Here is a 22,887-nt window from a genome sequence, read left to right on the forward strand (position 1 = left end):
ACTTCACCATTTCTACAAAGAGTTGGAGAGAGGGGGAAAAACCAACAACAACATCCAGTGTGGAAGGAGGGAGACTCTACCATTCTACAGGTGGGTGTATTGGTGCAGTCCCTAAAAGACTTTGCTGTATCGGTGGGGGGAGGAAAGAAGACCAGTCGGGGGCCGGAACATTGCGGGGGGTGTGTATGTGTGGAAGTGTGTGTGGGGGCCTTGCTTAGAACTAGGCCCCACACACCTTTGAAGCACCCCTCCCCCATTGCCTAGCCTGGGATAGCTGGAGCTACCAGGCTGAAGAAACAATTAATCCACCCTAATTAAACATCGTTGGGAGTGTGTGCCTGTGTGGCTCCAGCTGCACCAGGTGAAGACATCTTCTCCCCTCACCCGAAGACCACCCCAAAGACTATTTTTGTTTGCCATCTGGGGATTGCACCCACCCACAGCTGCGAGGGGAGACCTGCCCTCGCAGTTTCCCCCCTTCCCACCTTCCCACCCCCCTCTCTCTTTCTCTGTTACTCTCTGTCTCTCCCCTCTCTCTCTCAGAGCCCTTTTCCTCCCAAATTGATTGGAAAAATATAAAACAATTAAGACAACTGAGCAGAGGGAGCAAGGCCCCTCCCCAATTGTCAACTAGGGGAGAGGTGTGCCTCGTTAAGAGCTCCTCTGCTCAGTCTATTAAACGAGGCCATTTAAAGACCATTAAGGCCTGTGACTTTGGGATGGGTGTAGCCCTTAAAGGGACCCCGTGATGGTGACCCCATCTACGCCGGTGGCAGGGCCAGCTAGGACTTATGCGCAGGCGGCATCCACATCCACGGCACCTCCTGCGCCACCTGCTGCCCTGCCACCATTCAGACTTATAACTACGAAACACGGGGTCAAGAGCTACACTTACCCCACAATGAGCATTGAGGAGTGCGTACGGACGATGGCTGGGGTAGTCGGCCCCTCGGCCATTGTCGCAGCCTCCAAGATATCTGGGAACGCCGTGTTCTTCCTGGGGTCGGAGCGGGCGGTGTCCCTGGCCATTGAAAAGTGGCTCACGGTGGGCGGGGCGTTCCTGCCGGTGGACACTCTCGAGGCCACCGCGCAGAGGGTCATTCTATCAAACGTCCCGCCCTTTGTTCCCGCTGAGCTCCTCCTCCCTCACCTACACCAACTGGGGGAGGTAAGGTCGGGGATCAACCCCATACCGCTTGGCCTCAGGGATAACAGCCTGCGCCATATGTTCTCCTTCCGCCGCCAGCTCTTTGTCCGGCTGGCGCGGGAAGAGACGACAGAGGGCAATTTTAATGTGGTGCACGAGGGGACTGCCTACCGCGTCTTTTGGACGTCGGACGGCGTGCGGTGCCATGCTTGCAGGGAGGTGGGGCACGTTCGCAAGAACTGCCCCGCCTCCAAAGCCACCAAACTACCGAGGGCGGACAAGGCTGGCGCCGCCGCCACCCCTCCCCCTAGTAGCGTCCGCGTGCCGGGAGCCGTCGGTGCGCGGGCATCGTCGGAGGCCTTTGTTTTCACGGCCTCCGGTCGGGGGGAGGGAGAGCGTCCGGCCGGAAAGAAGGCGCAGAAGAAGGCGAAACACCTAGAGGCGGGTCCCCTTAGTGCGCCAGACAAGCTGTTCACCGCGCTCGGCCCAACCCCGTCACCGGCGAGCGCGGGGTGCCATGAGCCCGTGCCCGAGCCCTTGACTAATACCGCAGAGGGGTTCGGGCGCGGGCAAGATAAGAAAAAGGGGGGAGTGGAGCGGGAGGCCTCGGCAGACATGGGTGTCTCCCTGTCTCCGTGCCCCCCCAGGAAAAAAAGGAGGCGCCGCTCCAATGAGGCGGGGGGGGAACAACATCCCTCCGCGGAGGAGTCGGTGCCCGCCGCGTGTCCTGCGTCCCCCACCGGCGCCCCCAAACTGCGCCGTAGGCACGAGGAATCTGTCCCCGGGGAGGGTGAGGCAGTCGAGGCTGCCCAGCCGCTGCCTCCCGGGGATGGTGTGAAAGATCTGCCTGTCGTGGGGGGCGTGGGGCCAGCGGAGGAATGCGTAGCCGCCGGGTCGAGCGTCCCGGGGACTGAGGCGGGCGGGGCCGAAAAGGCCGAACCTGAGCCCGCCCAGCCAATATCCAACTTCCCCCGGGATTTGCTCGACTCGGCAGAAATACAAAGTATTAACACTTTTAATGAATCTGTACACGCTGGGCCAGGAGGTGGCGGCGGGGAGGGGGAGGAACACCCACCCTCGCCCCCTACTTTGGAGCTGGAGCGCCTGGGGATTTTCTATGGCCGGGTCTCTCCTTGTTCCCCGGTTCCTGGGGCGGAGGAGGAACCCCTTCCGCTGTCGCTTCCCGACCCAGCACCTATTCTAAAAGAGCCCAGTGGGGACTCCTCTGCTGACGATCCTGGGGGTGGGATTGGGGCAGAGCCAGGGCCGGATGGAGCGGCCGGGCCGTTTGCCGTACCTCGTGCGGTCGACGGGCCGGCTGCTAGCGGCAACCTCCCGGAGGAGGACGGGGACTCGGTGGAGGACGCGGGTGAAGATCTCGAGTCCATCGCCAGTGAGGCGGTGGATCTCCTCGTGCCCGCCGCTGAGTCCCCCCTCATTCCCGTAGAGGATCTCCGGGACTTTTTGGTCGAGAGCCAGGGTCTCCGCAACCGAGCCCATCTGGCCCGGGAAAGATGGTCCGAGCCGGGGCTGCTCATCGCTTCCGTCCGCGCCGCCGCTAAAACCATGGCCGCGGGCGGGCCCTTATCAAGGGCGCAAGGCCTTGAGCTGCGCCGGCACAAAAAGTTCCTCGCTGGGCTGCTGAAGGAGTGGAGGTCAACAAAAGACTCCACTCCCCCCCCCCACAATAGGTTAAGGTAGAGGTTGCACTATGCTTTTGCCATGAAGATAACCATAGCCAGCCTCAACATCAACGGCGGCAGAGGGGCACGTCGTAGATTTGACAATTTTTCGCTCCTGCGGGAGGGGAAATATGCGGTGTGCTTCCTGCAAGAAACCCACACCGTTCCGGGAGACGAAGCCACGTGGCTCCTGGAATGGCAAGGAGAGGTCCGCATGAGCCACCTCACCGCCACTTCTAGTGGAGTGGCCATCTTACTGGGCCCGCATTTTCAGCCGGAGATCTTGGGGGTCGAGGAGCCCGTGCCAGGCCGCTTGCTGCACGTAACGGTTCGCCTGGGGGACGTGCCGATCCATCTCGTGAACGTGTACGCCCCTCAGCCTGGCCCGCAGCAGGCGCGCTTCTTCGAAGAAGTGTCCGCTCTTTTTGGCTCCGTCGACGTCGGCGACTGCATTGTCCTCGGGGGGGATTTTAGCTGCACCCTCGAGGCGAGGGACCGCTCTGGTGCCCCGCAGAGCATGATGGCGATGGAGAAGTTGAGGGACCTGGTCGGGTCCTTCGACTTGGTGGACGTCTGGCGAAATCTCCAGCGCCTTTACTTGGGTGAGGCCTGGAGTTGGATGGTCCAGAGTCGACCGCCTTTACGTGTCTCGGGCGTACGTTTCCTGCGTCCCGGCGGCCTCCATGCGGCCGGTGCCGTATTCGGACCACCACCTGGTGTGGGCGGAGCTCACTTCGCTCCGCGCGAGGACGGGGTCCGGGTACTGGCACTTTAACAACCGGCTGCTGGAGGACGAGCGGTTTCAGGACTCGTTCCGTCGATTCTGGGCCGACTGGAGAAGGAAGCAGGGGGGCTTCCCCTCCTTGAGGCTATGGTGGGACGTGGGCAAGGCTCACGTCCGCGTCTTCTGTCAAGAGTAAGCGAGGGGGTCGGCCAAGAGGCGGGCGGCCGGAGTCGGGCGCCTAGAAAAAGAGGTGCTCGACCTGGAATCCCGTCTCGGTCAAGTCGTCGAGGACCCGACCCTGCGGACGGTGTACGAAGCTAAGAAGGCCGCGCTGAAGGACCTGCAGCTCGTCGGGTCCCGAAGCGTGTTCGTGAGGTCGCAGATCCGGTTCCTGCGGGATCTGGACCGCGGCTCCCCCTTCTTCTACTCGCTGGAAAAAAGGCAGAGTGTCCGTAAGCAGCTCTTGACGCTGCTGGCCGACGACGGCTCTCTCGTCTCGGATCCGGAGGGCGTCAACAACAGGGCCCGTAAATATTACGGGGCTCTGTTCTCTCCGGATCTGTCCAGCGAGGAAGCGCGTAGAGTTTTGTGGGAGGACCTGCCGAAAGTCAGCCCGGAGGGCGGTGAAAATTTGGAAGCTCCGCTAAGCCTGGCGGAGCTGACCGGTGCCCTCGACTGGCTCTCGAGGGGAAAATCCCCGGGGCTGGACGGGCTGACCGTGGAGTTCCACAGGGCGTTCTGGGACGTCCTGGGGAGCGACTTCGCGCGGGTCCTGGGGGAAAGTCTGGCGACCGGGGAGATGCCCCTCTCTTGGCGCAGGGCAGTCATCGTCCTGCTGCCTAAGAAGGGTGATCTCCGCCTTCTTAAGAACTGGCGCCCGGTCTCCCTCCTCAGCACGGACTACAAAATCTTCGCCAGGGCGATGTCTGCTCGCCTTGGCACCGTGCTGGACCACATGATCCACCCCGACCAGTCCTACACGGTCCCGGGCCGGACAATCCACGATAACATCCATCTGGTCCGGGACCTCATCCATCATTCCCAGGAGGCTGGTCTGTCGGTCGCCTTCCTATCTCTCGACCAAGAGAAGGCGTTCGACAGGGTGGATCACGACTATCTGCTCGGAACTCTGCGCGCTTTCGGGTTCGGGACGCATTTCGTCGCCCGGATCCGACTTTTGTACGCCGCCGCGGAGTGTCTGATTAAGGTTAACGGGTCCTTGACGGCGCCCCTTCGCTTTAGGAGAGGGGTGCACCAGGGATGCCCCATGTCCGGCCAGTTATATGCCATCTGCGTGGAGCCTTTCCTGCGCCTCCTGCGGACGAGGTTGACGGGACTGGCTCTGCAAGGGCCGGGCGTGGAGGTCGTCCTCTCGGCTTACGCCGATGACGTGCTCCTCGCGGTAGAGGATCCCGCTGACCTGCGGAGGATGCGTGAGTGCCAGGAGATTTACTCGACCGCATCCTCCGCCAGGATCAACTGGGAAAAATGTTCCGGACTCCTGGTGGGTCAGTGGCGGGTGGAGCTCAGGCCTTTTGCCTGGAGCACGACCCATCTCCTCTATCTGGGAGTCTACCTTAGCCCCGACGAGGAAGCCTGGCCGGCGAACTGGCAGGAGCTGGAGGCCAAGGTCGCCGCTCGCCTAGAGCGCTGGACAGGACTGCTCCGAGTGCTGTCCTACAGGGGTCGAGCGCTAGTCATAAACCAGCTGGTGGCCGCAATGTTGTGGTACCGGCTGGTCACTTTGACCCCTCCCCCTGCGTTTGTCGCCAAGATACAGAAGAAGCTAGTGGACTTCTTCTGGAACAACAGGAAACACTGGGTCTCTGCCGCGGTCTTGAGTCTCCCGCTTGAGGAAGGCGGTCAGTCGTTGGTGTGCGTCAGCGCCCAAGCTCGCGACTTTCCATCTTCAGACCCTGCAGAGATACCTTTACGTCGAGCCCCCTCCTAGGTGGTGTGCTCTGGCGACGTATTTCTTCCGCCAGCAGCGCGACCTCAATTACGACACGCAGCTCCTGTTTGTGAACTTGGGGGGTGTCAGGACCGCCCTCCAGGAGCTGCCTGTCTTTTACAAGGAACTCATCAGGGTCTGGAACAAAGTCTCCACCAAGCGCAGCTCTCCGCCGGCTGGAGTGGCGGCTGTCCTGCAGGAGCCGCTGCTCGGGAATCCGTACCTCCACGACCGAGGTTTTATTTGGTGGTCGGAAGAGAGGGCTGTGGCTGGTGAGGTGACCAGGGTCAGGGACCTACTCGATGGCGGAGGAGCGGGCTGGATGGCGCCAGGCATGCTGGCGCGGCGCCTAAATTCAGCCGACGTCCGCCGCGCGGCCGAAGCCATCGAGTCGCTAAAAACAGCTTTGGGCCCTGACTCCGTTAGGTGCATCGAGGAGGCTCAAGCACGTGGGGCGATCCCGTCCGAACTGACCCCCGTCCGGACGGAATTCCTCATCGGCGCCAAACCCCGGAACCTCCCTCGGGATCCGACGCCTCACAACTTGAGCCACCTCGAGGAAATCCCCTCCGTGCCTTTCAGTTCCGCGCGGAGGGGTTTCCTGTACGGGCTGCTCCTGCACACACTCAACTTTGCCATCCTCGCCGGCCATCCGGACACGCCATGGCGCACCATCTTGCCGTCCGGAGGAGGCGGGGGTCCCCGATGGAGGGCACTCTATGCGGGAGTCCTCCCATTATTCATCGGGGACTTGGCCTGGAGGGTGGTGCACGGAGCAGTGCCGTGCAACAAATTTTTAAGCCGGTTCACGGACTCCCAGGCCGCCTGCAATTTCTGCGGTCTGGAAGAGTCCGTGTTCCATGTTTTTATGGAATGCACGAGGTTGCAGCCCCTGTTTTATTATTTAAACGGGCTGCTCCTGAAATTCTGGCTGCACTTCAGTCCCACTCTCCTGATCTTTGGGCACCCTGTGCGGAGGGGAGCGGGTAGGTCCGAGGGCCTCCTCGTAGGACTGCTCCTGGGCACGGCCAAGGGTGCCATCAGCCGGTCCAGGCAGCGGGCGGTCGAGGGGGTCGTTCAACCTGACTGCCTGCCTCTCTTCCGCGCGTACATCCGCGCCAGGGTGTCCTTGGAGATGGAGCACGTGGTGTCCACCGGTACGCTCGTGGCCTTCCGCGAGAGGTGGGCACCGGAGGGACTGGAGTGCATCGTCACGCCCGGCAACCAAATTTTAATTTGATTTTATGTTTTAAAGTTTAATTTGTTTTAATTGCCGGTGCTTTTAGTGTCCCCCTCCCCTTTTATAGGGGGCACTGGAGGAAAAATGTGATTTTAGTGCCCAAAAAAAAAAAAGAAAAACACAAAAATAAACCACAAAAAAGAAAAAAAAGGGCCTTGTAAATGGCTGGTGTGTCATCCAGGGCGGGTGGCACGGTTTAATGTTTATGTTTTTTCAGGTAAACTCCAAAAGAGTTTCATGCACAAAGACCCCCAGGTCCCTCTGCACCGCAGCATGTTGTAATTTCTCCCCATTCAAATAATATTCCCTTTTACTGTTTTTTTCCCCAAGGTGGATGACCTCACACTTTCCGACATTGTAGTCCATCTGCCAAACCTTAGCCCATTCGCTTAACCTATCCAAATCTCTTTGCAGCCTCTCTGTGTCCTCTACACAACCCGCTTTCCCACTAATCTTTGTGTCATCTGTAGCCTCGCGGATGGAGCAATGGATGGCAAACTGGGAGATGTTGGCGTAGAAATTGAGAACGATGGTGACCTTGACTGTCACTGAGAGAGCCGTCCTCACCCTGGTCTGAGGCTCGAGGTCTGGTTGTAGCAGATGGCAGAACTCTGTGACCATATCCTTGGTGAAACGGAGCCTTCACACACACTGCTCCTCAATGAAATTGATGTGAGAGAACTGCTGCTGGAAAACCCAGGGAGAGTAAGGCCTTCTGTTGCCAGCCCTGTGGTGCCCTCTTCCTCTGGCAACATCTTGATGTGCTTGTCCCTGTGCTGCTGGATGCGGTTGTCTGTGCCTGTCCCCTTGCCTCTCCCTTTCCCTCTGCATCTCCCTCTCCCTGTGGCATGCTCCATGGGCCTCTCCATGGCCCTCTCCCTGTGGTGCTCTCTCTCTTTGTCATAACCTTTCTCTCTCCCTCTCTCGATGCCTTTCGCTCTGTAATTGGCAGTGCCTTTGTCTGACAGTGAAGTCGGAGCAGGCGGTCGAGTGCCAGCATAGCCCCCATGAAGCGACAGAATGGTTGAATGGCGAAAGTGCCGTGAATGATACAGGGGAAAGGTAGGAGGCAGAAGAATCTTTGAGTAAAAAAAAAATCGCTGCTATCGGTCCACCAGCACTCTGCTTAACTGCTGGAAACCAGAAATAAGTAATAGCCGACCGAAAAAGCTTTCCAAGATGGCGCTTTTAAACAGTGCTGGTGGTTCCTGACTGCAACTCGACAGCTCACGCTGTCGTTGTCATCGCCAGGTACTAAGGTCGGTTGCATGTGGAAATTTCACTTCCGAGGTCAGTATGGGGGCGATGCGCATGATGATGTCGCCATCATCGCTGCCAAGCAGGCGCTTGTAGCACCTCCGCAATATAGCCACCCTATACCGGGGGGGGGGGGGGGGGTGATTTTTGCGGCACTCCCGGGCGAATTCTATATTGCATCCCGTTAGCGCCTCGGAGGCACAAACAGCTCTCGCGAAAGCGGCAATTTCAGCCCCTCAGAGTCTGCAAAGGGATAAAGACAGGTTAAGTGAGTGGGTAATAAGGTGGCAGATGGAATATAATGTGGGGAAATGTGAGGTTATTCTCTTTGGTAGGAAGAATATAAAAGCAGAATATTTTTAAACAGTGAGAAACTATTAAATGTTGGTGTTCAGGAGGGAATCGGGTGTCCTTATACATGGAACACAAAGTTAAAATACAGGAACAGCAAGCAATTAGGAAGGCAAATGGTATGTTGGCCTTTATTGCAAGGGGGTTTGTTTGCAAGAGTAAGGAAGTCTTGCGGCAACTGAACAGGGCTTTTGTGTGTACAGTTTTGTTCTCCATACCTAAGGAATGACATACTTGCCTTAAAGGGAGTGCAACGAAGGTTCACTTGATTGATTTCTGGATTGAGGGGGATTATCCTCGGAGGAGAAATTGAGTAGATTGGGCCTATATTCTCTGGAATTTAGAAGAATGAGAGGTGATCGCATTGAAACATACAAGATGCTGAGGGGGGTTGACAGGGTAGATGCCGAGAGATTGTTTCCCCTGGCTGGAGAGTCGAGAACTAGGGGGCATAGTCTCCGGATAAAGGATTGACCATTTAAGACTGAGATGAGGAGAAATTTCTTCAATCAGAGGGTTGTGAATCTTTGGAATTCTCTATCCCAAAGAGTTATCGATGCTGAGTCTTTGAGTATATTCAAGCTAGGGATGGATAGGTCTTTGGATACTAAAGGAATCAAGGGATACGAGGATAGGGTGGGAAAGTGGAGTTGAGGTCAAAGATCAGCCATGATCTTATTGAATGGTAGAGCAGACTCGAGGGGCTGTATGGCTTACTCCTGCTCCTAATTCTTATGTTCTTAAAGTTGACGGAAGGAACAGCCTTATATCACTGTATGGCACAACAATAAAGTGCGTTTATATAGCGCCTTTATTATAAAGAAATATTCGAAGTCACTTCACAAATAGACAGCGAGAGATATTAGAAGGGGTGATAAAAGCTTGGTCGAAGAGGTTTTCAAAGGTTGAGGAAGGGTTTTAGGGATCAAGAGTTTAGGCAGGGAGCATCAGACAGTAAGAATGAAGGGAGTGGAGCATTTAAGTGGGATATAGGTTAATGAGGATGGGGGTAACGACTGAGCGCGACTTAATTCGGGACAGCATACATGTAGCAGTTTTGGATAAGTTGGGAGTTTATAGATGGTGGCAGATGAGACACCAGCAATGAAAGAGTTACAGTAGTCAAGTGTGAGGATGACAAGGGCATGTATAAGGGTTTTATTGGTGGAGGAAGTCAATGTGTAGAGATGCAAGTCAATCTCACAACCCCACAAGATGTCTGCGCTCCTCAAATTCTGTCCTTTTGAGCATCTCTGACTTTAACTGCGCAACCATCGGTGGCCATGCCTTCAGCTGCTTGGATCCTAAGCTCTGGAACTCCCTAAACCTCGCCACCTCCCTGCCTCTCTTTCCTCCTTTAAGACGCTCCCTAAAACCTACCTCTTTAACCAAACTTTCGGTCATCTGCCGTAACTTCTTATTTGGCTCGGTGCCAAATTTATCTGTTTTATCTTATAACACTGCTGTGAAGCTCTTTGGGACGTTTTACTATGTTAAAGGCGCTATATAAATAAAAGTTGTTGTTGTTGTAGCAGTTGCAGTTTTGGCAATGGATAAGATGTGGGGTTTAAATTTCAGTTCAGGTTCAACCAGGAGGTCAAGACTATGAACGGCCTGATTCAGCATAAGGCAGCGGTCAGGGAGGGGGAAGGAATCAATGGCAAGGTTTGCATTGATGGCTTTGGTTGTCCCGAGCTAGAATAAATTGTAACTCACCCAAGACTTGATTTGGAGAAGCAACCTAACAGCACAAAGGCAATCAATGGATTGAGAGAAGTGTTGGAGAGGCAACGCTGAGAACAGCTGCGGATGATATTCCCAAAGGACAGTAGTATGTAGATCAAGCAGAGATGAAAGTTAAGGATAGATCCATTGGAGGTTCTGGAGGTGATGGTGTCACGGGGGCGGGAGGAAAGACAAGCCATTACTAAAATCTCACGGATAAGATAAGCTTAGAGAGAGGGCAAGTGGGAGGAAATGGATAAGAAACTGCAAGAAGAGAGGAGTTCGAGCTGACGGGAGGCTGGGAGAAGGATGACAGGGAGGATGCAGCTGTACAGATGGCCATTCCTATCATTTCTTTCAGACAGACAGAAAGAATGGCCTTGCATTCATATCGCACCATATCAAGTCCTCAGGACATCACAAAGCACATTATAACTAATGGATTACTGTTGATGTGCAGTCACTGTTATTATCCAAGCAATGCAGAATAAAATGCCTCAAAGCTCTACACCATGCAGCAAGTAGGGGAGAAATCAGCAGAGGTGACCACAAGCACAGCCAAAAGAGGCAAGTTCTGGAGAGGCTTTGGAAGATGGGGAGAGGAGTCAGTGAAAAGAGTCCTAGAGTATCTACATATGGAAGCAGACCCAATATTTCTGGAGGATGCAGCCAAGCATCAGCATATGGGATGACAAATAGGAGGGGGCCAAAAGTGGAACCTTTGGGCATACCGGAGGTGAGTGTGTAAGCACAGGAGAGGAAGCCATTGAAGAGACAAACTAATGCCAGTTACAGCACAGTCAATGAAACCCAGAGAGTGTGGTGGCATGGAAATAGATCACAGAGAAAATAGTGCCAAGGAGGAGGAAACTCTGCACGGTCAACTGCTCTCTCTCTCTCTCCCCCCTGCCGCATCAGATGGGTGCAGAGGAGATTTATGAGAATGTTGCCTGGACTGGAGAATTTCAGCTATGAGGAAAGATTGGAGAGGCTAGAGTTATTTTCTTTAGAACAGAGAAGGCTGAGGGGGGACCTTATTGAGGTGTATAAAATTATGAGAGGCCTAGATAGAGTGGATAGGACGGACTTATTTTCCTTAGCAGAGGGTCAACAGGGGGCATAGATTTAAAGTAATTGGTAGGAGGATTAGAGGGGATTTGAGAGGAAATGTTTTCACCCAGGGGGTGGTGGGAGTCTGGAACTCACTGAAAGGGTGGTGGAGGCAGAAATCCTCACCACATTTAATAAGTACTTGGATGTGAACTTGAAGTGCTGTAACCTACAAGGCAACAGACCAAGAGCTGGAAGGTGGGATTAGGCTAGATAGCTCTTTGTCGGTAGACACGGACACGATGGGCCAAAATGGCCTCTTTCCATGCTGTAAATTGCTATAATTCTATGCAGTGCAAAGGTTGAACAGCATGAGCAGAAACATGCCACTGTCAGGAAGGATGTTGTTGGTGATTTTAATCAAGTCTCAGTGCTGTGAATGGAATAAAAAACAAAACTGAAAGGGTTTGAACAAGGAGTGGTTGGAGGGGTGGTTGTAGAATTAAGTGCCGATGACACGTGCCAGGGCCTGAGAGGAAAAGGTGCTTGCAAATAGGGTGGCAGTTCAGAAGATAAGAGGAGTCAAAGCGAAGGCTTTATTAATAATGAGTGATGATAGCGGCTTTGATGGGAGGGATGGGAAAAACAATATCGGCAGATAAGGGAGTCAAGGGTTATGGGGAGCGGGCAGGGAAGTGGAGTTGAGGCCAAGATCAGATCAGCCATGATCTTATCGAATGGTGGAGCAGGCTCAAGAGGCCAAATGGCCTTCTCCTGCTCCTATTTCTTATGTTCTTATAAAGAGTGTTTGATGATGTTGGACAATGTTGTGCTGAGTCGTTAAGTACTGAGCAACAAAATCAGGAATGGAATGAGGGAGCAAGTGGAAAGGCCTAATTCGAATAATGCTTAACAGAACGGGAGAAAAGCTACAGAGTGCTGTGGGGTGGAGGTAGGGGCCTGCTGGCAATACAGGCAACCAAACAGATAGACTCAAAATGTGAGAGAAAAGTTCTTTACATTAGGTGTAGATGGAGAAGGCAAGGAATGGAAGTTGAAGGAGGCAAATGTGTTGTAACGGAGAGGAGTTCGGGATTATCCTTGCTGTCCAAGATCACCCTGGAATTGGAGATGGTTTGGGCCATTGAGAGAGTCAAACATAATACTTTTCAACATACCTTCTCCCATCTTCAGTCTGCAGCATGTGATTATTGACCAATACTGGTAGAGAGATTACAGACCCCATCACTATAAATCACTCTAAATGCCCTTAGATTTGTCTTCAACACTTAAATGTGATTAGAAGATCGCCAAGAGTCAATAAGGCCCTTAAAATCACTCTCAAATTAAATCTCCTCATAAGCTCCAAGGTGAAGCAGTCTCTTTCAGTTCCTCCGACGTTCAAAATGGCGTCCGTCGTGCCGAGTTCTGCCGAGTAGTGCCAATGGAGAGAAGCTTTTCTCCAGCGATCGCCAGCAATCTACTCGGCAAGCGATCAGCCCGGCGATGTTGCGAAAGTTACGGTGGGCGATCACCTCGGTGATAGCAGATTTATGTGTGCCGAAAGTTGGGCGGGCGATCGGCGGGCGATCAGTGGGCGATGTTCCGGCCCAACTTTCCACTTTTAAGCTAAAATGGGCGACAGCCTGCCTATTTGGGTGATAGATGGGCGATAGCCCGGTGATCATCAGTGGAAAGTCTAGCCCAAAGTATTTGCTCTCCTGGCTCCACTGACCTTTACATACTATCTTTAACAATATTGAGTAGCGCATTAAGAACTTCGATTTGCACAAATACTGGTGCCAAAACAAAACTCACAATCACTGATGTGTTGAAAAACACATCATAGATTCATTCAGAACTCAAAATTGCACATTCTGACCAGGAAGCTGTGTCTATACTAAGCTTTTAAAAAAAATCTTACCAAACAAATAATAAATCAGTGCAGCATATTATTAAATATCCAATACAGATCATAAACTGCATTTAATATTAAACAAGACAACTAGGGATAGGCAATAAATGGAGCCTTTAGGAACATTGGAACAGGAGTCGGCCATTGAGCCCCTCGAGGCTGTTCCGCCATTCAATTAAATCATGGCTGATCCGTGACCTAACTCCAAATACCTTGCTGCCTTGCCAGCATTGAAACAATGTTCTTTGTATTGATCTACTGGGGCTGTACTTCCTACCCAGCATCTCAACATGAGGTACTATCAACAACATAATCTGGCTTCAAAAGGACACGGATCCCCACTGGCTTGATAGAAGTGATAGAACGTTCAAACAAGATTGATCATTTACGAGTAGGCCCACCGATTTATGATGACTGCATCAGTCAAATTTTGCTTTACTGACATTAGATTCCAGGAGCTCTACCAGGCTGTTGGGGACTTTGCTCGGTGTTTGTCTCTTTACAATTAGGACCATTGGCTCACATTAATTTAATAATCAAATTCTGCTTTTATGCTGAGGGATTCCAGGACATTCAGCCAGTATTTTGCGGATGGCATTCCACAATTCTGCCTATTTTCCGATGAAAACTGTAAAATTGGTGGCCTTGTTTTGTGAGCAATGTTGCAGATAACTTGTTACTGTTAACTTCACTAGGTGGCAATAGAGAATAACACAGCTTGATTTTGCCCTGCAAAGGGGACTGCTCCTCAATTTCTGGCTCCATTTTAGCACAAGATTTCTGATCTTTGGCTACCCGGTATGGAAAGAAGGCAAGTTGGGGGAGGCGGCGTTTTTAAATACATTGGGTGTCTGATGAAGGTAGAGGATGGGAGGTCGGCAAGGAGGACAGGCGAGACATTGAGTCGTGAGCAACAAGAGTGTGTTTATAATGGTTTCAGCAGCAGTGCTGGGAAGGAGGCGGGTGATGTTGTAAGAACACAAGGATTAGGAGCAGGAGTAGGCCACTTGGTGCCTCGACCCTGCTCCGCCATTCAAATAAGATCATGGCTGATCTTCTACCACAACTCCACTGGCCTGCACTATCCCCATATCCCTTGATTCCCGTAATATCCAAAAATCTATCGATCTCTGCCTTGACTATACTCAACGTCTGAACCTCCACAGCCCTCTGGGGTAGAGAATTCCAAAGATTCACCACCCACTGAGTGAAGAAATTTCTTCTCATCTCAGTCCTAAATGGCCGACCCCTTATTCAGAGACTGTGACCCCTGGTTCTAGACACCCCAGCCAGGGGAAACATCCTCCCTGCATCTACCCTGTCAAATCCTGTAAGAATTTTGTACTGAGATCATCTCTCATTCTTCTAAACTCTAGAGGTGGAACTAAGCGGTTTTGGGTGATGCACATACATAATCTGGATTGAACAGGACCAAGACTTCAAAAAGGTCTGGTTCTACTTGAGTATGGTGCACAATTTTGGCCACTGTAGGGACAACCTGGCTTCGGAAATTCTGCAGAGAAAGTCAACTGAACGGATGCCGAGCGCAAAGCACCTGAACTACAAGGAGAGGCAATGAAAGCGGGGAATGTTTACACAATACACAGCTCAGGGGAGAACTGATTGAAGATCTCAAGATTCTAAATAGTATTGGTAACTGAACGCAAATAAATGCAACCTCAAAAGGTCGCTGGGGAACACCAACTCCAACTCAGTAAAAGGGAAGGTAAACAGACGGTTCAGATTTAAATACTTCACACAGAGAGTGGCTAAGACTGCCCCGAGGACAGAGAAGGCCGCAAATTCAAGAGGGAACTAAAGTGTCTTGTGGCACTGTCGCAGAGTATAAGAAGTGGGAGTATAATGTGTTTTTTAACTTTTGCAATCCGCCAGATGGACTGCAGCCCTGTACATTCCTATGTTTCTATGTACTTTATCGGTTCTACGGGCAAGGTGCAAATAAACAGCTCAAAATTGCTTTCCCCAGCTGTCCCATTATATGTAACAGCGAACAGTTATGGGATTCTGGAACAATACAATGACAACAATGATCTGTACTTGCGTTATCAGCACACTCCAATCTCTACTCACTGGAAATAGATTCACATGTAATAAACTCCAGGAATATTAAATCCAACCCTCTCACAGGCAAAGTCTATTGCTAGTGATTGTCTACCTCTGGAGGCCACTAACCCCTCACTGCACCACTGCACCACTGGTTGTGCTGCACTTACCTTGTCTTTGAAAATATGCGGGTTGCAGTACATGAAATCCCTGTAGCTCTCTGTCCGCACTTTGTCCTGCGAATTTAATCAAGCAAACGGTCAGTTTAAAAAGTGAATCTAAACTGCATCATGTGACAGCATTTCCAAAATATTCATAACCTTTTACTTTACCGTTATTACAAAAAGACAGTAACTATTATAATCTCCGATTGTTTGCTATATGCATTTAATAAATGAAAAATTAAGCCCGACTATTAGCTCGGAATTTGTGCCCTATTCTACTACACATTTTATCCCAAAAACCAAGGCTTCCTCGACCCAGAAGTAACCACACTGAAATACTTGAAACGTACTAACTTTTAAAAGAAATGTCCTAAAGTGAATTTCCCCCTCATAAGACCAGGGCGTGTATGGAAATTTAATGTAATTTTTTTTTTTTTTTTTTTTTAAGTGCTTGCACCAAAGGATTCCTACATTGAAAAAAAAGCTCAAATATTCAAATTCATTGTTTAAAGGTGGTCATCATTGGGGGAAGTTCTTTCAGTGGGAAGTGTGTACTATCAAATATCGGCAGGTTGTTCAAGTAATTCTTATCTGCTAGCCTGCGACCGATTGTGTGACATAAGAACATCAGAAATAGGTGCAGGAGTAGGCCATACAACCCCTCGAGCCTGCAGCGCCATTTAATACGATCATGGCTGATACGATCATGGACTCAGGTCCACTTCCCTGCCCGCTCCCCATAACACTATCATTTAAGAAACTGTCTATTTCTGTCGTAAATTTATTCAATGTCCCGGCTTCCACAGCTCAGAGGCAGCGAATTCCACAGATTTACATCCCTCTGAGAGAAGAAATTCCTCTTCATTTCTGTTTTAAATGGACAGCCCCTTATTCTAAGATTATTCTCTCTAGTTCTAATCTTCCCTTAGTTCTAATCTCCCCTATCAATGGAAACATCCTCTCTGCATCCACCTTGTCAAGCCCCCTCATAATCTTATACATTTTGATAAGATCACCTCTCATTCTTCTGAATTCCAATCAGTAGAGGCCCAACCTACTCAACCTTTCCTCATAAGTCAACCCCCTCATCTCCAGAATCAACTCAGTGAATCTTCTCTGAACTGCCTCCAAAGCAAGTATATCCTTTCGTAAATATGGAAACCAAAACTGCACGCAGTATTCCAGGTGTGGCCTCACCAATACCCTGTATAGCTGTAGCAAGACTTCCCTGCTTTTATACTCCATCCCCTTTGCAATAAAGGCCGAGATACCATTGGCCTTCCTGATCACTTGCTGTACCTGCATACTATCCTTTTGTGTTTCATGCACAAGTACCCCCAGGTCCCGCTGTACTGCAGCACTTTGCAATCTTTCTCCATTTAAATAATAACTTGGTCTTTGATTTTTATTCTGCCAAAGTGCATGGTCTCACACTTTCTAACATTATACTCCATCTGCCAAATTTTTGCCCACTCACTTAGCTTGTCTATGTCCTTTTGTAGATTTTTTGTGTCCTCCTCACACATTGCTTTTCTCCCATCTTTGTATCATCAGCAAACTTGGCTACGTTACACTCAGTCCCTTCTTCCAAGTCCCAACACTGATCCCTGCGGCACCCCACTAGTTACTGGTTGCCAACCAGAGAATGAACCATTTATCCCAACTCTCTGTTTTCTGTTAGTTAGCCAATCCTCTATCCATGCTAATATATTACCCCCAACCCCGTGAACTTTTATCTTGTGCAGTAACTTTTTACATGGCATCTTGTCAAAATGCCTTCTGGAAGTCCAAATACATCCACTGTTTCCTCTTTATCCACCCTGTTCATTACATCCTCAAAGAATTCCAGCAAATTTGTCAAACATGACTTCCCCTTCATAAATTCATCCTTGGCAGCAGGTTATAGACAGCTGATGTCACTGAGAGGTGTCACCAGCAGATATATCCCTCAAGAGATAATTGAATTTGGTGCAGTTTGTGTTCAGAAACTGGTGGCCCACATCCAAATGTAAACGTATCCTGTCTTTGATCAAAACAGCACTTTCCTTAACAATTAGTTTCACAAATATGAATTAGATAAAGGGAATGAAGGTCTAGGACATGTATTTTTATTTAAAGCATTCCCACCTTAGTTTGGTCTAGGAAAAAATTAATTTCAGAATATATAAAAACAGAAAATTCTGGCAATACACAGCAAGTCAGACACCATCCGAGAGAGAAACAGACTTAACATTTCAGGTCGATTACCTTTCGTTTGAACATTACAGTTTGTTATGTCCGAGCAGGGAAGTGGAGCTGAGCACAAGATCAGATCAGCCATGATCTTATTAAATGGTGGAGCAGGCTCGAGGGGCCAAATGGCCTACTCCTGCTCCTATTTCTTATGTTCTTATGTCAAACATGATTCACTTCCAAATCTAACAGTAACCAATTTTTGATTAAAATATTTATATATATATTAAGATATACATTTGTTAACCATGAGAAATCGATGCTGGTGCAACAGTCATTTTGGGGTCCGCAATCCCGTCTCAGCCGCTCCTTGATGCCAGCTACACGGAGGAGGCCAAGGCTTCCTCGAGAGCTACTCCAATCACTGCAATGGGGAATAGCCTTCGGGCCAGCCTGGAGACTAGCTTTAGGTGACCTAACCCCAGATAAGGAAGTCTCCTGCAACCCTCCGAGCAGTCAGAGGTCGAGTCCCAGTCTTGACCAAGTTTGCGTATTTTGTTGGGCCATCTGAGGGAAAACAATACCTGGACTGACCAAAAAAGGATGGCACTGATATATGCCTTGGGATGTCTCCATGAAGGAGGATATTTTAGTTGTGAAGAAAAGGTGCAGGAGAGGTAAAGCATATAACATTCAGGGCATTTTGTCCTCCAAGAGATTGGGAAATGTTGGTGTTCAGAGGGACCTGGGTGTCCTTGTACATGAATCACTGAAAGTTAACATGCAGGTAAAGCAAGCAATTAAGAAAGCAAATGGTATGTTGGCCTTTATTACAAGAGGATTTAAGCATAGGTGTAAAGACATCTTATTGCAATTATATAGGGCCCTGGTCAGACCACAACTGGAGAATTGTGTACAGTTTTTGTCTCCTTAACCAAGGAAGGATATACTTGCCATAGAGGGAGTGCAACGAAGGTTCACCAGACTGATTCCTGGAATGAGGGTATTGTAATCTGAGGAGAGATTGAGTAGACTAGGCCTGTGTTCTCTGGAGTTTAGAAGAATGAGAGGTGATCTCAGTGAAACATACAAAATTCTAACAGGGCTTGACCGGGTAGATGCAGGGAGGATGTTTCCCCTGGCTGGGGAGTCTAGAACCAGGGGGCACAGAATAAGGGGTCGGCCATTTAGGACTGAGATTAGGAGACATTTCTTCACTCAGAGGGTGGTGAATCTTTGGAATTCTTTACTCCAGAGGGCTGTGGAGGCTGTGTTGTTGAGTATATTCAAGACAGAGATCGATGGATTTTTGGATATTAAGGGAATCAAGGGATATAGGATAGAGCAGGAAAGTGGAGTTGAGGTAGAGAATCAGCCATGATATTATTGAATGGCGGAGCAGGCTCGAGGGGCCAAATGGCCTACCCTTGCTCTTAATTCTTATGTTCTTATGTAAGAGGGAGGTTTTTTTGCCCTGCTGTATACTGTATGCTAAAGGATTACGCTAGTAATTAGATAAAATGAGACACTCAGTGAATTATATTGGATTTAACAGTTAAATTACAAATAGGTGACAGCAAGTGAAGCTAGCATCAGAACAGGCACAGCAATTTTAAAACAGTCCCAGAAGAGCACCGTTTGGCAGCTGCATTTTGCTCAGACATCCAGAGGCAGAAGGCTCCGTGTCAATCGTGGAGGCACTGGGTTGGAAATTGATCGGGCATACACAGCTCAGAGTCCTCAACCTTCAGCTCTGCCTGAACTTAATCAATTACAGCCCTTGATGTGAATTCAGGCACCAGTGCTCCACAGCCGTCATTTGCTTTTCTTCCACTTTAAAAAAAATCAAGGGAGAAACCATTTCATTTCCTCCCCAGCACCTCCAGAAACAAAAAACATTGATGCATTTGGCCACTTAACTACGATTTGTCTTAAGGACTCCGTGTGGGCCGTCCAGCCTGTTTCGTCATTTGATGAGATTGCGGCTGATCTGTACCTCAACTCCATTAACCCACCATATCCCTCGGTGCCCTTACCCAATAGGAATCTGTCGGTCTCAGTCTTGAAAACCACAATGGGACCCAGCACCTAGTCTTTTGGGAGAAGGGAGTTCTGGATCTCCACGGCTGTGTGCGTGAAAACTTGCTTCTTGATTTCACTGTTGAATGGCCGAGCTCTAACTTTAAGATTATGCCCCCCAGAGGAAATAGTTCCTCTGTACCTATCGAATCCCTTTATCATTTTGAAAATCTTGATCAGATCACCATCAGATTAGAATACAAGCCACATTTACTCATTCTATCCTCACAATTTAACCTGTTATGCTCTGGCATCATTCTGGTGAATCTGCGCTGCACCTCTTCCAAAGCCAATCCTGAGGTTCGGTGCCCAAAACTGAATGCAGTGCTTCAGGCAGGGTCTGACCAAGGCTCCGTACAAGTGAAGCTTCACTTCTTCACTTTTGTATTCCTACGCATTGAGATAAAGGCCAACATTCCATTCGCCTTTAACAATTACTTTTCGTACCTGTGCACTCGCTTTTAATGATTTGTAGATATAGCCACCTAAATCCCTTTGCTCCTCCACAGCTCCTAGTCTCTCGGCACTGAGAAAATATTTGGATTTGCCTTTCACGGACCTCTCACTTGCCCACATCGTACTCCATCTGCCACAGTTCTGCCCACTCACTTTGTCTGTCTATGTCCTACTGCTCCCATCTACATGAGGCACTGTGCCTCCTGATTTAGTGTCATCTACAAACTTGGATATACAACTCTCTATTCCTTCATCCAAGTCATTCATATATATGTTGGAAAATTGAGGCCCCAGTACAGATTCCTGGGGATCACTACTTGTTACATCCTGCCAATTAGAGAACATTCCCTTTACCCCTAACTCATTATCTCATACCTCTCAACCAGATGTTACATACTGGCATTACTATTTGCACTGCCGCTCTTTACCAATCTTTCCTCAAAGATTCTGCTCCACTTAGTATATTAAAATAGCAAAGAAAGATGAAACATTACAAAAATGTAATTTATGAAACTGGAATCAACTTTTCCACCTGAACAAATTGTTGCATTCACAAAATGGTTGTACCTACGCAAATAAAATTAGTCCCAACAAGCTCTTGATTATTCTCACAAAAGTCAGGAGCTAATTCCGAGAGATCGGAAAGGTTTTAAGATACCTTGTGCAGGGGATGGAAAAGAACGGCAGTCACAACGGGGTTAAAAATGCAGCATTTGCTGTTTATTTCATGGGCCAAGGAAGACATTAGCTATGTCAATTGCTTCCATTTGAAGATTTAACCCAGTGGGGACTGTTCGATTGTAACCTCACCTTTAGCATCTCCTCGTGTATACCATAATGCCCGTAAGAACTGAAGTAGACACTGTCCTCATCCTGCCGCAGGTCTGTTATAGTGTTTGTGGTTGATGTACCAGTTCTGGCATCTGCATTTATCACGAAATCCTGCACATATTGTCTGTAATCAATTTAAAACACACCCTTGAGGCACACTCACTGAACCATGACAATTCTACAACAATGGAATTTTCCAATAAACACCAAGCCTCTTAATGCTCTGACTCCCTCTGCTGGTCAGCAAGCGAAGTTACAGATTTCCCCAGTCACGACCAATTATCGGCTGGCTCACAGGATCCCTGCACAAAGGATTTGCAAATCTTAATTGCAATCAAAGCAGCTGTTCCAACAAATCTCATAACAACGCAACAGCTGCTACGGAATTCAGTCACAGCATAAAGTCTTGTGCAAGTTTATCTTGTCATAAATACATTGAGGGGAGAGAGAAAACAACATTTTCACCCACGTGCAGTCTCGGATGTAGTGCAGACCTAGCAAGGGCAGATTCAATTTTATCCGTGGAAACAGAGCCTGCATGAACAGAGCCAGGCTGCACCTGCGGTGGGGGGGACGCAGTGTTTAACATATTCTTTGTTCATAAAGAAAGGATAGGTTGATACAATTCATGTTGCCTAACGAATCAACTGCAGGAACATTATAGGATATTAAACTCATAAGCAACCTTGCTTAGATTGGAACAATTTCCTCAGAAGTATTTTAAATACCAGAGTATTATGTCCTGCACTATATTGCCCAACTCATCTAGCTGCCTAGAGAAGCCCATTTCTCCTCATGGACCCGAAGACAAATATATATATATATTTTTTATATCAACTTGGCCCCATTTGAAACTCAGACTTGTATGGGAACAGTTTATGAAACATTCATTTGTTCTCACAATCTTCTTTCTCACACAAAATTTAGCCCAGCAGATCCATTCCTTCCACAGACCATTATTATCCATTCTGTCAAGGCTCTCTACCCAACTCATTGAAATTGTCCTAACCCATTCCCAAAGATAACTCAGTGAAAGCCCAGTGTCTCGTGCAATATTAGAAACACACTTATTTCAGTGAGAAGGAACAAGGAAGATAGTGAGAATAAATGAATATTTCATAAACTGTTCCCATAAAATAGCAGACAGCGGAATTTTAGATGAATTTTAGATGAATGTGTTAATGTATTAACATCGCACAACATGATTTCAATGGCACAGGATATCGATCTAACCTTACTTCTAATATTACACATGTTTAGCCAGTTGAATTTCTTGATGTGACATTGTCATGGTGCTAGAAAGGGAGTACCTGCTCTGCTCTGCTCTGTATTAGAACATCACTACCTGGTCCTCTTCTCATAGCCATCAACATTGCTTCGAACCAGATAGACAACCAGCTATCTGGATCTTTCTTAAGAAAACATTACAAGTTTTTAACCACATAATCATCATGTTCCAAGTTATATCATCCATTCCTCTCAGCTTTTTAAAACCTGGATAACATCGCTCAGGTTTTCCAAATGAAAACAAGATCAGTTTTGTCCTCCGCCCCATTTTTTCATCCACTTTCCCCAGTCCTTAAGGTGTAGACAGCTTGCTAGCTGTACAGTGCAGCAGGTACCAATTACTCTTCAATACCTCAGCCAAATGGCTATTTTTCATGCACAAGTCTAGACAGAGAGTCAGCAACAGCAGTTAACAGTCAAGTCCAATACCAGCCTACCTGGAGGGGGGGGGGGGGGGGGAGAGCAGGGGCAGGGGGGAGGGAGAGAGCGCGGGGTGGGGGGGGAAGGGGGGAGAAGAGAGCGGGGGGAAGGGGGGGGAGAGAGCGTGTGGGGGAGAGCGCGGGGGGGGGGAGAGCGCGGGGGGGGGAGGGGAGAGGGAGAGCACAGGGGGGGAGAGCGCGCGGGGGGGGGGGAGAGCGCGCGCGGGGGGGAGGGAGAGCGCGCGGGGGGGGGAGGGAGAGCGCGCGGGGGGGGAGGGAGAGCGCGCAGGGGGGGAGGGGGAGGCAGAGCGCGCGGGGGAGGGGGGGAAGAGCGCGCGGGGGAGGGGGGGAAGAGCGCGCGGGGGGGGGAGGG

General features: G+C 49.6%; 1 protein-coding gene across 6 annotated transcripts in view; it reads right to left on the reverse strand.

Moving 5' to 3' along the window:
• The window catches only part of prmt3 (protein arginine methyltransferase 3), a 323,649-nt gene that overhangs the window by 233,253 nt on the left and 67,509 nt on the right, over positions 1 to 22,887 (reverse strand). For all 6 annotated transcript variants that reach the window (XR_011596499.1, XM_070898645.1, XM_070898646.1 and 3 more), the window contains exons 7-8: positions 20,788 to 20,932; positions 15,277 to 15,342 (exon numbers count right to left, since the gene is read on the reverse strand). Coding sequence is in view for 5 of the 6 variants with exons in the window: in XM_070898645.1 (XP_070754746.1) it covers positions 15,277 to 15,342; positions 20,788 to 20,932 (211 nt within the window). In the remaining variant the exon portion in view is untranslated. The remainder of the gene's footprint in view (positions 1 to 15,276; positions 15,343 to 20,787; positions 20,933 to 22,887) is intronic.

Source organism: Pristiophorus japonicus, chromosome 14 (genome assembly GCF_044704955.1).
Source record: "Pristiophorus japonicus isolate sPriJap1 chromosome 14, sPriJap1.hap1, whole genome shotgun sequence".
Taxonomy (NCBI): domain Eukaryota; kingdom Metazoa; phylum Chordata; class Chondrichthyes; family Pristiophoridae; genus Pristiophorus; species Pristiophorus japonicus.